We start from the raw sequence: 17,496 nt of genomic DNA, 5'->3' as shown, positions 1-17,496 counted from the left end.
CTGTAATCCCAGCACTTAGGGAGGCTGAGGCAGGAGGGTCACTGGAGGCCAGGAGTTTGAGACCAGCCTGGGCAACATAGTGAGATCCCTGTCTCTACAAAAAATAATAAAACTACCTGGTATGTGCCTGTAGTGCCAGGTACTCAACCTGAGCCCAGGAGCTGGAGGCTGCCATGAGCTGTCTCTTCCAGCCTAGGTGACAAAGGGAGACCATGTTTCTAAAAGGGAGACAAAATAAAATAAAATGAATAAAATACTCTCTGAAGCACTGACTCTGAAGCAAAGGAAAGAAATATATAATAATTGTCCAGGTTATAATGATCAATATTGCATCATTTAAATTTGTTTCAGGCCTATGCAGCACAACGAGATAAGAGACAAGAATTAAGAGAGAAACAAGTGGCTGCAGTAAAGCGTGAGATGGAACTGAAAGTTAAATTTCTCGAATCTAAACTCCACAAAATGAAAATGTATCAAGAATTTGATAATGTTGAATTGCAAAAGATAAGCTACTCTATGAAGTTAAAAGGAGAAGCTAAAAAATCCTTGGCATGTGGACCAGAAACGTAAGTCAAAATATGAAATCATAGAAAGTAAGCTCATTAATTTGACTTGAAAGCATAATTTTTAGTGGGACAAGTTCATGAGATTGGCGGGATGTGACAGCTAACTAGACACTATAATTCTGGAAAATGATACAGTTAAATGAACTTACCTTTAAAATGTTCATCCAGGACTCTTTGGCTCTCACTTTCTTCTGATTTTAAAACCCCTTATTATTCTCATGTAGTTAACCTAGTCTGTTAGCCTTTCAGCTAAGTATTTTTGAAGCTTTATAATTGAGACAGTGATAACTGTTCTATAATTGCTTTTCACCATTCCTTTCATTAGAAATGTTAATAAGTTTAACTAGGTTTTTGGGAGATGACCACATAAACTGAAAGGGTTAAGTCCTCCTCCTCCTCCTGCTGCTCTTGGCAGCTTCAGGCACTCGGTACATTAACCTTCCTTGATGGTGATCTTTGGAATTATCAGTAGAGGGTGCCTTGAGACCAGCAATATTTTATAGTTTTTCCACTCTAGATAAAGTCATGTGTGTGAAATGGGGAATGGTTAACATAGGGAAGAAGGGAAGTATAATTCATCAGGTGGTTAAAAATAATCCTTTGGTCAGTCTGAGGGTCCGGTGTATGGATGACAAAGGGCAGCCCCCCCTCTGAGGCCTTGGTAATGGTGTGAGGAGCTCACTGCCTTTGGAGCTGCCTTAGTTCTTTTTGATCACCAGCTCCACTATCTCATGCTCCCCTTGGACTTGGTACTCTGAATTATTCCTCAGTGCCAAATGCTTGATTTTCCCCACATGATGAGTGAAATGCACAAGGGTGGTGAAAGCAAATGTTGAAAATGTCTTTGAGGGATGTTTTTCTTAAATCTCTAAATTGGTTTACTGAATACAAATATTTCTAGTTTTTTTTTTTTTTTTAGTTTTTAGTCTTTTATTATCTATACTTAAGGAATACAACATGATGTGTTGATATCTTTATACATATTGAAATGGCTGTTATAGTCAAACAAATGTATGCATCATCTCACTTCCCCTTTAAATACAAGTATTTCTAATGGCATCTTCAAGAATCTTGCAAGTAGAGCTATTCCAGAAGGCAGCAAGTATTACCTGTTAAGCCATACATCATCGATAGCCATTTCCCTCCCCTCCTTACTTTGTTTGAGTTACTTGTTGTCTTCAAAATTCCCGTAGGGATATGTGTACTTGTTCAGAGCAATTTTAAAACTATAACTACATCCACTAGACTTGCTCTCTGACACATATTCAGAATTACAACACTGTTTAATGGGAAATTCCATTTTCTGAAGATAACTTTTTAAAAAGTACAATCATTTAGGAAAAAATGAAATAGTGAGCGTTTGTGTTTTGTAATCTCCCAGAATGAGTGAGAGACCAGCAGAGCTCAGTAACAAACTCCTTGTAGACTAATAGCAGCCAGATCTGCTTTTACCACTCAGGCCTTGAGGCCAGTCATACCGCCAGCTCGTGGTGGCATTCTTAATAACGGTTTAGGTCTTGACAGAGAATTGATTCCAAATGAAAACTTAATGGTCCCTGCCTCCTGCCCATGAACTTCAAATAATGACATGAAGAACAACTTGATCACAGTTAGTTATGTCACCTTTTTCCTTTGGGTTTCAGATTTCTGATAGAATACTTCTTTTCAATTTGGTGAAATACTGAGTTGTTTAATTGATTTATGCTTGTTAAGTAAAGGGTCATAATTATCTGTGTTCATAAAGAGAGGAAAGATAAATTTTATAGTTTTATGGAAGTCCTTACAGCTCTTATTTTCAACAGATACCCATTTGTTAATGTTATTCAATAAACAAAACTAAACTGGCACATTTTAAATTTCCTTAGAAGCTGTGTTTAAGTTAGATTTTAGAAATTGAATATTATGGACTAATAACTTAAAGTATGTTTACAGGTGCTTTTGCTTCCTTTCTATCTGACTTTAGCTTGGCTGTGGTTGATAACGCTTTGAAAGATTTCCTGCACCATCTCAAGTTTTCCAACATTAATCATAAGTGAATGATTGGCATCCAGATACTTAACCACATATGCATGTTTATTATTTAAAGGAAGCTCAGATAAATAAGTTTTATGAAATAAACACTCCCAAATATTAAAAAAGATAAATTTCTGTTTTTAAAAGTTTGTCATTTTGCTACATAAGAATATATCCTTAATTGCTATCTTACAGCATTTTTATCCCAATTATTATAAACTGTACCTACTGCAGGGCAATCATGCAGCAGTTTTAAAATAGATAAATCAAGGAACTATTTAAATTTTGAAAATGGCATTCACTCGAATGATTGATGACTAAGCTGGCAATGACATCAAGAGTCTTTAAACAGTGACTACAACCAAACAGATTTCCTTATACTCTTCCTCCTCAGAATACTGTATAATGCCAACATGGTCCCCAGCTCTCATGAAGATGTAACAAGGACCTTCCACTCCAACCCTGTGATTTCACTCATGTTAAGAATCCACTTCTGAGGATCTCAAGATGAATTCAACAATGAAAAGCTGTATCAATTGCAGAACGCTAAGGAAAAAAACAGTTGAACTATACTTAACCAAGTTGAAGATATTCGTCTAATGTTTGACCATTTTTGATTAGGAAGAAAATTTTAAAAGCCAATCAGAGCGGTACATGCCTGTACTCCCAGCTACTCATGTGGCCTAGGCAGGAGGATCACTTGAACCCAGGAGTTCAAAGCCATAGGGCAGCATGATTGTGCCTAAGAATAGCTGCAGCACTCCACTGGGCAACACAGCGAGGACCTCTCTCAAAAAAAATTGTTTCAAAAAAAATTTTGTTCAAACAGTTGTTTGAACCAAAATCCATCAAAAATAACAGCTAGTTTTCATTGTGTATCATTGTTATTAAAATATTCATTTCAGTCCATGTACCCTGCCATTTAGTTTTGATGCTGTGTTTGTTATCTCCTTAATGTGGAGAAAAGTAACATAGACCTGTGTTAAATGAGGCCTCAACCTTCTTTCTTTACCTGAATTCATGTCATAAGAAATCAGAGCAGAGCAAAGCTCAGGCAGGCTGCAATCTCTCTGAGCCCCTGTTGCCTTTTATGTAATATTAAGGACTTTGACTAAATCACAGCATTTCAGACATTTTTAAAAGATTATGTAAGAAATATAACTTGTCATTTTTTTAGAGAAATTGCATGAAACTGTTTCACATAGGGCAGATAGAAGTAGAGCTGTCTAGTTAAAGGAGGGCTGGGGGCTCTGAAGTTGTGACTTCCGTATCCCTTCACCCTGCAGTGTCCTCTGTAGGACCTCAGATTTCTGTGGGACATAGTTTGAAAATCACCAGTTAGGAGGGAATCCTTCCAATTAGCAAAAAAATGCCGGCATATTGTTCACGTGCGTGTAATTTTCTCACCTTATACTTTTAAGAATGGAATGATACAAATGAAGGTGTAGATGTGCTGCCTTGTTAATGTTGGGCTTGAACCCACCTCTACCACCTGAGACATAATCCCCACCTGGACAAACAGAGAGAGGCCACAGGGAAAGCAGAAGCACTTTTATTAAAAATATGTGTTTTACTCCAGAAGAAGCTAGCATGGTTTTTGAATTAGTATTATGCATAAGCTTAACTGAATTTTTTTTTTTATTTCACCTGGCAGTGTTCAGTTTCTCCTAAGCTATTGCTTTACACACCTCAAAAGCCACGGATGGAACCCTTGTCTAACTGAATAGGACAGGGATTAATGTCCCCAAGACATTTTTCTGTCCTTTTGTTTTCCATAATCTGTGCCAGACACTGTATTGTCATTCCATTGAGGACAATAAGTCTGAACTTCTTTTAAGGGAACTAAGAAGAAAATCTGTGATTTCAGGGAAAAGGAAGGATAAAATGCAAAGAACTTTTAAAATGTCCTTTAATGTTGGCCAATGTTCACTTGTGTATGTAGATAACACTCCCCCCTCCCCCGGCCTGCCACCAGCCAGGAGAAAAGTGGAGCCATCAACACTCCAGACCCTCTTTTTCAGCCTCTGGGGGCCCCTCCAGAGTGGCTCCTGCCAGCATTTGGGATCTGTCCGTTTGTTCTCTGAGCTTCCGTCTCTAACCCCAGAAGAGATAGTTACAGTAGTATTTCCTTAATTAAAGTCATTCATGTAAAAACCTGCAGTTGACATTGTGTTTATTAATGCTTATGTAAGATTCTTTCGTTAAGTCCCTCTCCTTTTATCTGGTTTTGAGTTATTTTACAAGACCTGGCTAGTAATAGTCTGGTCACATTATTCAGTTTATAAGTGCTGTCTGTAATGTTATTGTCACAGAAATGTTATGGAAAACGGTCTCTCAAAATATTGGGAAACCTGTTTTCAAAAATTTGAACAGGCACTGGATATCATATTATCATTATCATCAGAAAGTATTTATTATATTCAGTATACTATTTCAGACCCGGTTCTGGGCATTCAGGGAGAAAATACCTTTCCTACAAAAGATTTCAGTAAGAACCCTCCCTCTAGAGGGGGATGCTTGCAATATAGTTTGAGATATTCCCACCCATTTCATAATTAAGTAGATAAATACAGCTATAATTAGATGTTTCAATTAGTTGGTACCAATTCTGGAAAGAAATCGCAGCTACGGTTGGAAGAGCTGTATATTATTTTCCCTGTTTCTAATTCTAGAGAGCCATGAATCAAAGAAACTAAGTTTGAAAACTGGCTCTAACCTATACTTATCTATTTTTCAAGCAAATTTTCTGCAGTCTTTGTGGCCATATGAATAAAGAAATGTTAGTCCTAATACAGATAGCTTAATAATTTTACTTCCTCTTGGCCGATGGAATTTTCACATAATGTGACAGTAGCACCTTCTTCATGGATGTATTTAAGATTCTGCGGTGAAAAGTTAATAGCGTAGAACATTTCTTAAAATTTTAAATTTATAATAGTGGAAAATGGAAAGTCGATTTTAAGGAAAAATCCATTACACTGAAAAATGGTTTAACCTTTTATAAAAGGCAGGGTTTTGCTAAGAATTAGATATTCATTTTAGAATATGACTTGAATCGTCCAACGTTTGTACAATTAAGAGAAAACATCACCCTTTTGGAATGATGGATATCCAAGAATAGAGCCATAATAATTGCATGTTTATGAGATTAAATAGCATTATACGTATATATTTTCTATTACGTAAATGTAAAATAAGTAGGAATTGTATTTCATTTATGGGATTATTTTTGTGTTGAAGCAAGCCTCAAGTTAAGTCTAGTCTGGACATGTATTAAAAGCCAAAGTTTGTAAGTGAGATATGATTCCCATGATAATGTCTCTTGTTTACTTAAACATTCTAAATAATATTAGACTTATTTCAGATGCAGCAGGAGTTAGAAGAAAATATAACTCTATATAGCAAATGATATCCCTTTCCATTGTTTGATTAATAGATACTACATTTAGTATTTTTTCTTAGACACATCTAGTAAAAGATGTGAAAACATAAACATTTGTACTGAAGAGCATACTTATGCCTCATGAATTCGTCATGTTCCATAGCCTTAAGAACATCTCATGACATCTCTGTATGGCTTTTTTTCAGACTCCATACTTCATTCCTGCATCCCTGTGGAAGTGTCCAGAGGCAGGCTGAAACTGTTCACAGAATAACCAAACCCTCCTCAACTTCTCAGGTTTATGGCCAAAATGGGACAGCCGTTTCAGTTCATAAGCAATCACTTGACAGGTGACATTTTAAATCAGTCATTTCCTATGTTATTGGTTTACTTTTGCCCTCAGAAAAAGTTGCATATTCCTTGGCACGGGATAAAAACTCCCCAATCAGTTTGCTCCCTGTCAAGGTATTCAGCCTTTTCTCTTGCCACTTGCCCTCCTCTCCCCCTTTGCTCTAGCATCTCACCAAACTAGACTACTTAGAAGTAAGTGCACAAGGACTTAGAAGTCCTAAGAAGGACTTAGAAGTAAGTCCTTCCTCAGCTCCAGCTGGTTGCGTTTGCCACTTCCTTCTGTCTGGCACACTTTGTCCTTGTCCTTCAGGTTTCAACCTACATTCATCTCCACATAAAGTCTACAGTATTGACACAAAACTTGGACAGATGGCCCTTGTGTGTGTTCCAATAGTGTCCAGTTTTATACGTGTCGTGGTATCTGTGACTCTGTGTGGAAACTGCCTGTTTCTCAGCATGGTTGTGGAATAAGTGAATGAAGAATGGGAAAACCAGAGCTCTGACACTTAACCACAATCACAGTTAATTCAGTGTGCTACTGTGGGCAAATAATATTTAATAGTCATTTTGTCTTGTAGTCATACATACATATTTTTCATTCTTATTAACCCTGATAAAGTTCTCAACTTATTTTTAGTGACTTACACTTAGTATTAAATCTTTAGGGAAAGAATGTAATTCTTTCTTTTTCTTTCCATATGCTGCTGAATTGGAATCTAGATCCTATAGAGCTGCTGCTCTAGGATCTTCTGATGAGTCAGATCTGCATGAAGATCTAATTTGAAAAGCATCCTGAAGATGTGTACTGATGTTAAGGAGAAATTATATTGTACTGGGAGACTTTCGAGGAGACCTCACAAATGAAAACCAGTATCATTGAGCATATGCAGGCTGCCCAAGTGTCTGCTGCTTAATCAGCCAAACAAGCAAGTTTTCAAGAATACATTAGTGGCATACATTGATGGCTAATTTCTGTTTTCCAGTTTTTATCACTATATATAGTGACAGACATCACTGTATGCTTAGACAGACATCATATCGACATACTGGGACTGTGGTCACTGTCGATGTTTGCATTTATAACAGTTGTTACAGTACCACTGAACTGGCAGAATTTTAATTTTAAGCACTGATTTATATGACTTATTCCTCATGGAAAAATAAAATTTGCCTAAGGTTTCTTACTTTATCTGTTTATTTGTTTATTTTTTATTAACTTCTTCAAATATTCTTAAAATTATAGAAAAGTTCCAAGTTTTAGTACAGAGAGCTTTTTGTTTTTGAACTATTTGAGCATTAATTGGTGGCATTGTGCCATCACCCCTGATTACTTTAGTGGGTATTCCTACAAGTGAGGACCTTCCACGTAGCTGCAATACAGTCTTGGTAATCAGAAAGTTAACATGAATACATGCAATTATTAAATGGTCTGATTCTTTCCAAGTTTTATTAATTGTCTATAATGTCCTTGGTAACCATAGAATCCCATTCAGATCCATGGATTGCATTTAGTTGTCCTGTCTCTTAGATTCTTTCAGTCTGGAGCAGCTCCTCAGTCTTTTCTTGACCTTCACTACCTCTAATCTTTTGAAGAGTAAAGTCCAGTAATGTAGAGTGTCCCTCCATTGGGTTTTCTGAGCTTTCATTATGATTAGGTTTAGACCATATCATTTTGGACAAGAGTATCACAGAAGTGATCCTGTGAGGTTCTCGTTGCATCCTGTCATGTGACCTACAATCTGGCTTGTCCTATTACTGGCGGTGTTAGCATTGATCAGTAACAGTGGTATCTGCCAGTCTCTCATCTGTAAAGTTACTTTTTCACCTTGTAATTAATTAGGATTTTGTGGGCTTGGTAATTTGAGATATGTAAATATCTCTGTTCCTCATGAAACCTTCAATTGATTCATTTACTTTTTTCAAAATGGATTCATGGTTGATTTTATTCCATGGCTTACAATTTGTTGATATTTAAAATGTATTTTTCATTGTATAAGTATTTTGTTTTGTAAAATTCAGACATACAGAAAAATTATAGCAATAGTACAAAGAATTCTTGGTTGGATACCGTCCCTCAAATGTTAACGTTTGACTACATTGGCTTTATCCTTTCTCTGCCTTCTCTTTTCTTTCTACCTATAGAAATATATAATATACACTTTTTTCTGAACTCTTTGTAAGTTGCAGACCTGATTTGTCTTTTTTTGTGACTATGTCACTGTGTATCTCCTGTAATAAGGAATTATCTTCTTATATGATCTTATAGAGCTTTATCATAATTGTTGAAATCTAGAAATTAAAATTGGTTCAATATTAACATCTCATCTACAGACTGGGAACTAAAAATAAAATCCTAAGGCTCCTGCTAACTGAACAGATGCCTCTCGCCAAGGGGACTCCAGAAAAACCTTAAAACTGAGTCCCCAGCCATCATGGGATGGCAGGTGTAAAGCACAATTACATGCACAGGTCTTCTCATTACTATTCATGACTCTTCTAATAGCTTGTTAAATATGTATATTTAGCCATCCAGCTCAGTACAAATCGTGTTTCTTTTGTCCATCCCTTGAAACATGTGTTCTTGGCTTGAGGCGACAGCCGTGTTTCCCAGCCTGTCAGAATGACCGCTGCAGGTTGAAAATACTTCATGAGATATAAAGCTCTCCTTTTTCTAAGTATATAAACCTCATTGTATATTTTTTTAGTTAATAAGACCTTATTCAGATTTTTCCAATTATCTCAATATCCTTTATAGCCAAAGAAAATTCAAGATTAGGGATTGTCACAATCCATGATGTGTTGCGTCCATTTGTCAGGTCTTTTGAGTTTTTTAATCTGGGACAGTACCTGGGTCTGTCTTTGATTTTCATGGCATTTACATTTTTGCAGAGCACAGGTCAGTTATTGTGTAGGTTTTCTCTCAGTTTGGGTTCCTATGAAGGTTCCTCATGATTTGATTCAGGTTATGCTGCATTCAGGCAGGAATGTCACAGAAGTGATGCCGAGTTCCTCTCAATGCAGCATATCTGGAAGAAGATGTTGTCACTTGGTGTCATGACTGGCCAATGTTGACTCTGATTATTTAGTGAAGAAGGATGTGCTGGGGTTGTCTGTGGCAAAGTTGCTATTTGCCCTTTGCATTTCAGAAAGCTCTTGCGTGAAGGTACTTGGAGGCTCTGTAAATATCTGGCTGCTGCTCAGAATTTCATGCCCTAGATTGAACATTTCATTCATTGCTGATTCCTGCCTGAGTAAATTATTATGGTGATTGTTGCCAAATGATTATTTTCTCATTCTTTCATTCCTCATATTATGCATTAATAAATAAAATCGACAAAGAGGGGTGAAGGGAAATCTTACAATTTTGGTAGGCAAATGCCCCCAGATTTGGTCAGTGTAGCCATTTCAAGCTGACTTCATGTCTTTTTGGTCTCTCCCCATTACTCTTCGAGTACTTCCGTACCTTCTGGCAGAAAACAATGTTCCAAGCTTATGTTGTATTTTCTCTGCCCTATCCCTGGAATCAGCCATGTTTTTAGAAGCCCTGATTCCTTTTAAGGGAGAATGATATTTGGAAACCATGATCTGGACACGTGTTGTGGCCGGTGTGCTTTGGGCTATTGGGGTCATCCTTGCTCACAAGCTTCCTCCGTGAGCAAAGCAGGGAGCACATGTGTATGCACAAATACACGTGCATGCTTACATTAGTCTGTATTTCTGTATCAAAATGTATTGAAAACTCTGAGTTCTTACTGACATTTCCAATTCCAGTTCTGAAGCGTTCATTCTACTTTTCCCTTTCAGTACAGTTCAGCCTTGAACAACGTGGGGGCTAGGGACACTGAACCCCTGTGCAGTTGAAACTCTGCATATAACTTTGGACTCCCCAAAGATGTAATGACTAGAAGTCTTACCGATAACATAAACAGTCAATTAACATATGTTTTGTATGTTCTGCATACCATAGACTATATTTTTATACTAAAGTAAGTGAGAGAGAAAATATTACAAAAATCATAAGGAAGAGGAAATATACATATACTAATGTACTGTATTTGTTGATATCAGTGTACATCTTCTGTTTACAAGGTGAATGTCTGTCTGAAATGGGGGACAGCCACAGCTCCACACCACAATCTGTGATACTTATCAAGCAACTCAACTCTTTCTTGTAGTGTCATGACTTTTTTTCTGCTTCTTGGGAGCACTTACAGCATCATAATGGAATTTCATATAGGTCCCATGGTGTTAGTCAAAGTTTGTGGTATTGCAATAACAATGGTGAAAAATGCGTGAGAACCATGAGAGATGACTTTTTCTGGAAAGACAGAGTGCTCAGCTGGAGATGATTAGTGTCACGTGGCATTTTAAGTGGATATTTGAAACATTTCAGCTTCCTGCAATAGCAACAGGAGGTGGCTTCAAAATTATTACAGTAGTAGAATATATGCGGTAGTTAGTTTTATGCAGTTATGATTTAATATTGCATCTTTACATTTCTTTGCATTTCTGTCCACTGCAAATGGCACCATGTAGCCTGTGTGCCCCAATTTGGAGAAATGTATACTTTTTATAATAGATTGTGTATATTTTATGATAGTAAATGATAAAATAGACTAATACCTATAATACATATATTTTGTGCATTCATGACATACCTTTTTTTTAATTTTGTTGATTATCTCTATGCTATGTGGTTCATCTGCAAGATTTTTCCAGTTATAGTGAACCTCCAAAAATATTGCATTATATTTATCGGGAAGTACCTGCATAAAAGTGAACCCATACAGTCCAAACCGTGTTGTTCAAGGGTCAACTGTATTTGTATCTCTCCTGACAGTAACCTGGCTGTCTTCATCCCGAGTATATAGTAAGTGACCAATAACTGTTAGCTATGGTGGCCATGATGATAATGTAGAACCATCTGGGTGATTCAACTCCTCAAACATTTTCTGAGTACCTGTAAAGGCTAGAAAGGTCTCATGTCCCAGCCCTAAGGGGAAGTAAATCAGGAAGTAGTCCAAACTGTATTCTATATATTTGTGGCTAAGCCCAGGTGGGGACACCCCACTCCTGTCCTCTGAGCTTTCAGGAAGGTCCTCCTGAGGTCATTGGGTGGTCCCTTCACCCTCTGGAGTTCCCATTCTTTATCTCATCCTCAGATAACTTTGGACATACCTACTGCCCAAGGACCCCTGGGGTAAGTGTTGGGGGAAGGAAGGACTGGGAAGGGGCAATTGAAAGCTAAACCCTAGGGGGGGGGGGGTAGAGGCAGAGAGAGACCTGTCTGCAACCACAGCAGAGTCCATAGCATTTCTGAGACTACAAGCCACAAGAAGTCAGTGTGTATAAGCATGAAGTAGAGGAGAAGACAACTGTCAGAAGGGCTGTCCTTGAAGGACTTCCTGAAAGGGCAGAGCTTGAGCTCAGTCCAAAGGGTGGACAGAAGTTCCAGTGGGCCAAGATGACAAAATACTTGTAACAACCCATTCCTCCTTCCACGGCCTGAACCAAGGTCTTCCTTGGGTCATTTCTTTGTTTTGCCACCTGACAAGGTGCTTTTGCTCCCTGAGGAGGAAAGCTAGGAGCTTGCTTCTCTAAGACCCCTGCCCTCACCCCACTCCCATTTCAGACTCCTACGAAGGATGCCACTACGGTGAGGAGAGAGGAGACCACTCATCGGTACTACGTGGCAGCGTAGCCTGGCATCAGGAGGCCTGAGGATCTGCAGGATCTTGGGGTTTCACTTTCCACATCGGTACAATGAGAATAAAATGGCACCTGACTGCATACCTGGAGAGCGTTTACAGAAAGCATACTCTATGCAGGATGCCTGTGGAGGTACGGAAATCTAAGAGAAGCCCTTGCATTTGGGACATGCAAAGGCCAGACTCCCTCCCTCCAATTTCAAGCTGTACATGGGCCTTAAGAGCTAAATAGAGTCGTGTAGGCAGTAGTAGTGGCTAGAAGGGTGGAGGTGACAGGGAACCTGCCTGTAGAGGGTGGCCCTGGGTATAGCTAAGTCCAGAGGAAGAGAGAATTTCAGATAGGAACAAAGGTGCCCAGCCAGCACATTCCAGAGAACACAGAAAATGGTTTGTGCTCTGTGGCCCAGCTACCAGAAAAGTCAGTGTTAATCAGAGGGCCCTTGGAGTCCTTGAAAAAGGAGCATGCAGGGTGGGTGAGATTTCAGTGGGACACAGATGTGTGTGTAGAGCAGTGAGAGGGTGAGGGTCTTGCTCATCCAGAGCCAGCAAGGGCCAAACATGGGGGCGGCCGTTGGCCACCTGCCTGCAGCCTCTGTCCCTGTGGAGGCCAAATGCAGAGAGGCTGGGAGCCCGGACCAGGCTGCCCTGCACAGCTGGCATGCGAGGGTCCTCCTGCAGCCAGTGATGAGAAGGCTCTCTCCAGCCTCATCAGCTGCAGGCTTGGAACTTCTAACTCGGGAATGAGGCAGGACACACGGGAAGAACCAAGCCCCCACGAAATTTAACTGGATGTCCTATATTTATCTGGCGACTCAGCTCCTTCTCAGAGTGTGTTCTTTAGGGAACCTGACCTATAACAAACCTGATGAAGTGGGTACTATCATTGCCCTCCTTCTAGAAAATGAAAAACTGAGTCTCAAATTGTGGTCCTATAAGTGACGCTGGTTGTAAAGGGAGGAGTAAAACATTATGGGTTTGAGAGCTGGGTCAGCTGGGGTGGGGTGCGGGTGCAGAAACTCCTCAGCCATTTTCAAAGCCCCACCTCTAACTGGGCCTACACCTCTGGAGGAAAGGGCTGTGGTCCAGGTTTTCCAGCCAGCCTTCCCAGGGCAGGGCTGAACAACCCCCCTGGAAGAAGGATTTAATCAGCCCCTTTGTCTCTGCCTCTCTTGGCCTTTGCTTTCCTTGTCAGAGTCTGTGTCAATAGCTGGAAATCCAGGCCGCATGACAAGCAGCAGCCTGGCCTGGGCTGCCCCCTCCCCAGCTTCTCACTTCCCCCTGCCTTTCCCCACACAGAGCCTGACTGCAGGGACCTGGGCAGGCTCCCCTCTCCCCTGAGAGTGCAGCTGGCCCAAGCCTCAGTGTTGCTCAGCTGGGCCCTAGCAGTTCCACTCTGACTCTCCTCAGTAGCCAGGGTGACCTCTAAAGAAATCAGATTCTGCCACTCCCCTGCTCAAAACTCTTCCATAGCTCCTGGTGGCCTCCCTGCAGCTGTAGACTGTGCCTTTACCCATGACACTCCCTCTACCTGGAATACCTTTCTTCTCTATTTGAGCTAATCCCTCCCATTCTTCAAGACCCCTTTTTGTCTTTGAGGCCTCTATCTGTCCCCCTTGGCTAGAATGAGTCACTTCCCCACCTGGCCAGCATGGCATCCTTACTGTGTCTGATGCCCTCACCCCAGGGCGTAGGCTGTGAGCATTCGCCTGACCTCTGTGCGGCATTTTCTAGTTTATAAAGTGGTTTTCACATGTGCGCTCCCTTTCAGCTCTCTTGGATAGACCCCTTTGTCTCCATTTTAAAAATGATGCAGCAGAGGCCTGGCCGGGTTCCTGATGTGCTCATCCTCAGGTAGCTCAGGACTGCGGAGCAGGACTCCGTTACCCAGATCTCGGAGTGCAGCGCCAGTGCTGTGTCCAGGAAAGGCTGGCCTTGTGACTGCATGGCCGACACCGGCTAGCTCGGTGGGTAGGCTGACGTTACTTCAGCGGCGCTAAGAGGAGCCCCCTTCTCTGCTCTGTGCCTGTACCCCGACACAGGCCCCAGTTCCTGGCTGGGTATGGGGGTGCTTGGGCACGAATGCACTTCCGGTTCTGCCTGCTTCCTCTTTAACTGGAATGCTGGGCCAGGTGACTGGGAAGTCACCTTCCCGGGAGTGCAGTAGGAAGTTACCACCCTGGTGCCTTTGATGGTAAGGCTAAGTGGAACTGGGATTCAGGACCATGCAGTCCGGAGACGGGGAGCTGAGTGGGGTGCTTTCCACCTCTGGACAGCCCAGCATCACCAGCCTACCTGGAAACGCAGCTGACCTGGAACCCCCATTTCCCAAGGGCCACCCACAGAGCTGCCCAAGGACAGGGCTTAGGGAAGGGCTTCTGTCCTAGGCCTTTACAGTCAGTGCCAGTTTCCTCAGGGAATCATGGTGGCTCTACCATTCAAGCAGACCCCGAATCCCACCCCTTGTCACCCCTCCACTGCTACCGGCAGGTCCCAGCCACCATCCTGGTCCCGTCTCTGCTGGCTGACTCTGGCAGCCTGCATGCAAAGGGCCTCTGCGTGTCTGCTCTTCCGTCCCTCTGCATAGTCCCCTCTGGACAGAGAAGTCAGGGCGATGGTGTCACTCTGCTCAAACCCTGCCTGGCCCCCCATTTGTGGCTAAGAAAAGCCCAAGTTCTTAAGCGGCCCACCAGGCCCTCCATCATCGGTCCCCATTCCGCCACTCCTCTGTGCCAGACACAGTCCCCTCTGGGCCTTCACTGTGGCTGATCCTTTTGCCTGGAAGACTCTTTCCCCAGAAACCCACTCAGCTAACTTTCTCTCCCTCCTCCTCCCAGCCTTTGCTGAGCCCTCACCTTCTCAGCAAGGCCCACCCTGGCTACCGTGTCTCACATGGAAGTCAGCCCCACTCTGCCCCACCACTCTCCACGCCCTCCCTGCTCCCCTTCTGTTTCTTCAGTAACACTTTCACCTTCTGCTCACTTATCTCGATGGCTTACTGTGCGAGGCCAGGGACTCTGCCCCTTTTATTCACTACTGAAGCCCTAAGCCAGAGCCTTGGCGTATGGTATGCACTCACTAAATATGTGTGGGGTGCACTGGATCTAGAAGTGTGGACGATGATAATCCCTCCATCACTGTGCTGTATAAGAATTAAATCAGTCCGTTAAGAGCACTGAGCCTAGGGCTCCTGGTAAGTGCTCCGTGAATATTCTTACGGTCAATATGTTCAAATGAACAGATTGCAAAAATAAAAGGTACAAGGGGTCATCTGCAGTGGAAGGGGGCGAGGGTGCTCCTAGCCTCTTCCCTCCTGTTGCCAGGGCCTGGGGCCCCACCCTGCGAGTGGCACCGTCGCTGGTGGAGACCTTCTCCCCACACAGCTGCCTTCTTAGCCCTTGTCTTCTCCCAGCGTGGTAGACGGGGGCTCATCTAAGGGGCCTTCCTGGAACAGCCTCATGTAAAGGAACTTGGAGGTCAGCCAGTCCAACCCCTGTGTTTGTTTCACAGGGGACACCAAGGGCCCGTGTGGGAAAGGACTTGACCGAGGCCTGCTGCCAGCTCTAGGTGCCTTTCACCGTCCCTCCAGCGACTGCATCCTGGGAATCCCAAAGCAGGAATCAACATCTCTCAAAGGGCTTCTTTAACAAACCAGTTTGTGAAATGTTTAACTACGGAAAGCCTTACACAGCATTTGCAGTCTTCATCTGGTTGTGTTTACATTAAATCACCTTTGTTGCAAAGAATAAAATAAAATGAAATTTAAAGTGTTCTGGAAAATTTGAGATGTGACTGTCTAGTTGAATTTTTCATTTCAATAGATATTTATTGAGGACCTCAGGTGTAAGTCTTGGAGACAGAGGCGGGCAAGACACATTCTGTGGCTTTCCATGGTTCTCAGCGGGGGTTGGGAGAGGGCGTGGGCTGTGTATAAAAGAGCAGCATGATGCTGCAGCTGCCCTGCTCCTTGGTGTCTACCCAAAGGAGTCAAAAACTTACACCCACATAAAAACTTGCACATGAATGTTTATGGCAGCTTTATTTATAATTGCCTAAAATTGGAAACAATCAAGGTGTCCTTCAACAGGTGAATGAATAAACAAACTGTAGCACGTCCAGACAATGAAATATTACTCAGGAATCAAAAAGATATGAGCTATTTAGCCACAAAATAACATGAAGGGACCTTAAATACATGTTGCTAAGTGAGGGAGGCTAGTCTGAAAAGGCTACATAGGTATGATCCCAAGGATATGATATTCTAGGGAGACAGAAAAAAGATCAGCGGTTGGCAGGGGTTGGGGGAGGCAGGGATGGATAGTTGTTTAGGGCAATGAAACTACTCTGTGTGATACTGGGATGGTGGATACGTCATCGTACATTTGTCCAAACCCATCGACCACACAACACCAAGAGTGAACCCCAGTGTACACTATGGACTTTGGGAGATAACGATGCATCCATGTTGCTTCATCCACTCTAACAAACGTGCCGGCCACTCTGATGCGGGATGTTGACAAGGGGGAGGTTGTGCACATGTGGGGGCAGGGGGCGTATGGGCAATCTCTGTATCATCCACTCAAGTGTGCTGTGAACCTTAAACTGCTCTAAAGTAAAGTCTATTAATTTTTAATTAGGTCAGAATTAATACACAAAAAGACACACACCTGGAAAACCCAGCACAGATGAGGTTCACGGATTCAGGATCTCAGAGGTGGGAAGGTCTTAGGATCCTGTTTCCTCTGATGCCAGTCTGTGGCCCCCAGTTTCATGGAGAATGTACTCACTAAACTGCTCCAGTTGAAGGACTTTTACACTGGGAAGTGACTTTCTTGGAACCTCAGTGGGTTAGTAGTAGAGGACCTTAACGACCATTGCCCAGTCCCTTCGTGGTTCTGATGAGAACTGGGCTGTGGAGGACAGTGCCTGGCTTACGGCCTCCCAGCTCTGAGCGGTACAGCTGGCCTGAGCCTCTCGGCTCTGATACAGGCTCTCCGGTAGTGCTGCCACTTCTCACATCCCCGTCCCCATCCCCAAGGTGGCCTGTGAGGTTCAGACTGGGGAGGATTAGTATGGCTGAGGTGCACAGTGCAGGTCCAGGGCGAGGGGTAGCAGAGGACAGCAAAGGCCCCCCGAAGTCCAGCAAGACCAAACAATTGTCCTGCCCCTTCCAACCCTCCTCCTCCTTCCTGTGAGTGGCTGATCCTCCTGGGTTCTTACTTCTTGTCACCTTGCATAGAGGGCAAGGTCCCTCTGTCTTGCTCTAATCTTCCCTAAGAAGATAATGGGGAGATGCCCTAGAGCCCAAGCCACTCGGGGCCAGGCCTCCGTGGGAGGCATGACACGGAGTCTGGACCTCTCCATTCCTCCCTCCCCCTCCCCCTGCTCTAGCTCAGCTGCCCGGTTGGACCTCCTCAGGCAGGAAGGGATGGGGAACAAGCAGCTGGCATGTGTGCCATGAGAGGGAAGCAGAGGCTCT

At 42.6% G+C, this 17,496-nt stretch overlaps 1 protein-coding gene across 1 annotated transcript in view; it reads left to right on the top strand.

Moving 5' to 3' along the window:
* CCDC144A (coiled-coil domain containing 144A) overlaps positions 1–15,802 on the top strand; it is a 42,629-nt gene extending 26,827 nt beyond the window's left edge. The window contains exons 6-10 of the mRNA XM_045569624.1: positions 352–566; positions 6,168–6,258; positions 11,475–11,512; positions 11,945–12,153; positions 15,528–15,802. Of these exons, the coding sequence (XP_045425580.1) occupies positions 352–566; positions 6,168–6,258; positions 11,475–11,512; positions 11,945–11,972 (372 nt within the window). The 3' untranslated portion in view covers positions 11,973–12,153; positions 15,528–15,802. The remainder of the gene's footprint in view (positions 1–351; positions 567–6,167; positions 6,259–11,474; positions 11,513–11,944; positions 12,154–15,527) is intronic.
* Positions 15,803–17,496: the final 1,694 nt, after the last annotated feature.

Source organism: Lemur catta, chromosome 15 (genome assembly GCF_020740605.2).
Source record: "Lemur catta isolate mLemCat1 chromosome 15, mLemCat1.pri, whole genome shotgun sequence".
NCBI classification, from domain to species: domain Eukaryota; kingdom Metazoa; phylum Chordata; class Mammalia; order Primates; family Lemuridae; genus Lemur; species Lemur catta.
This window is presented reverse-complemented; position numbering and strand designations above follow the sequence as displayed.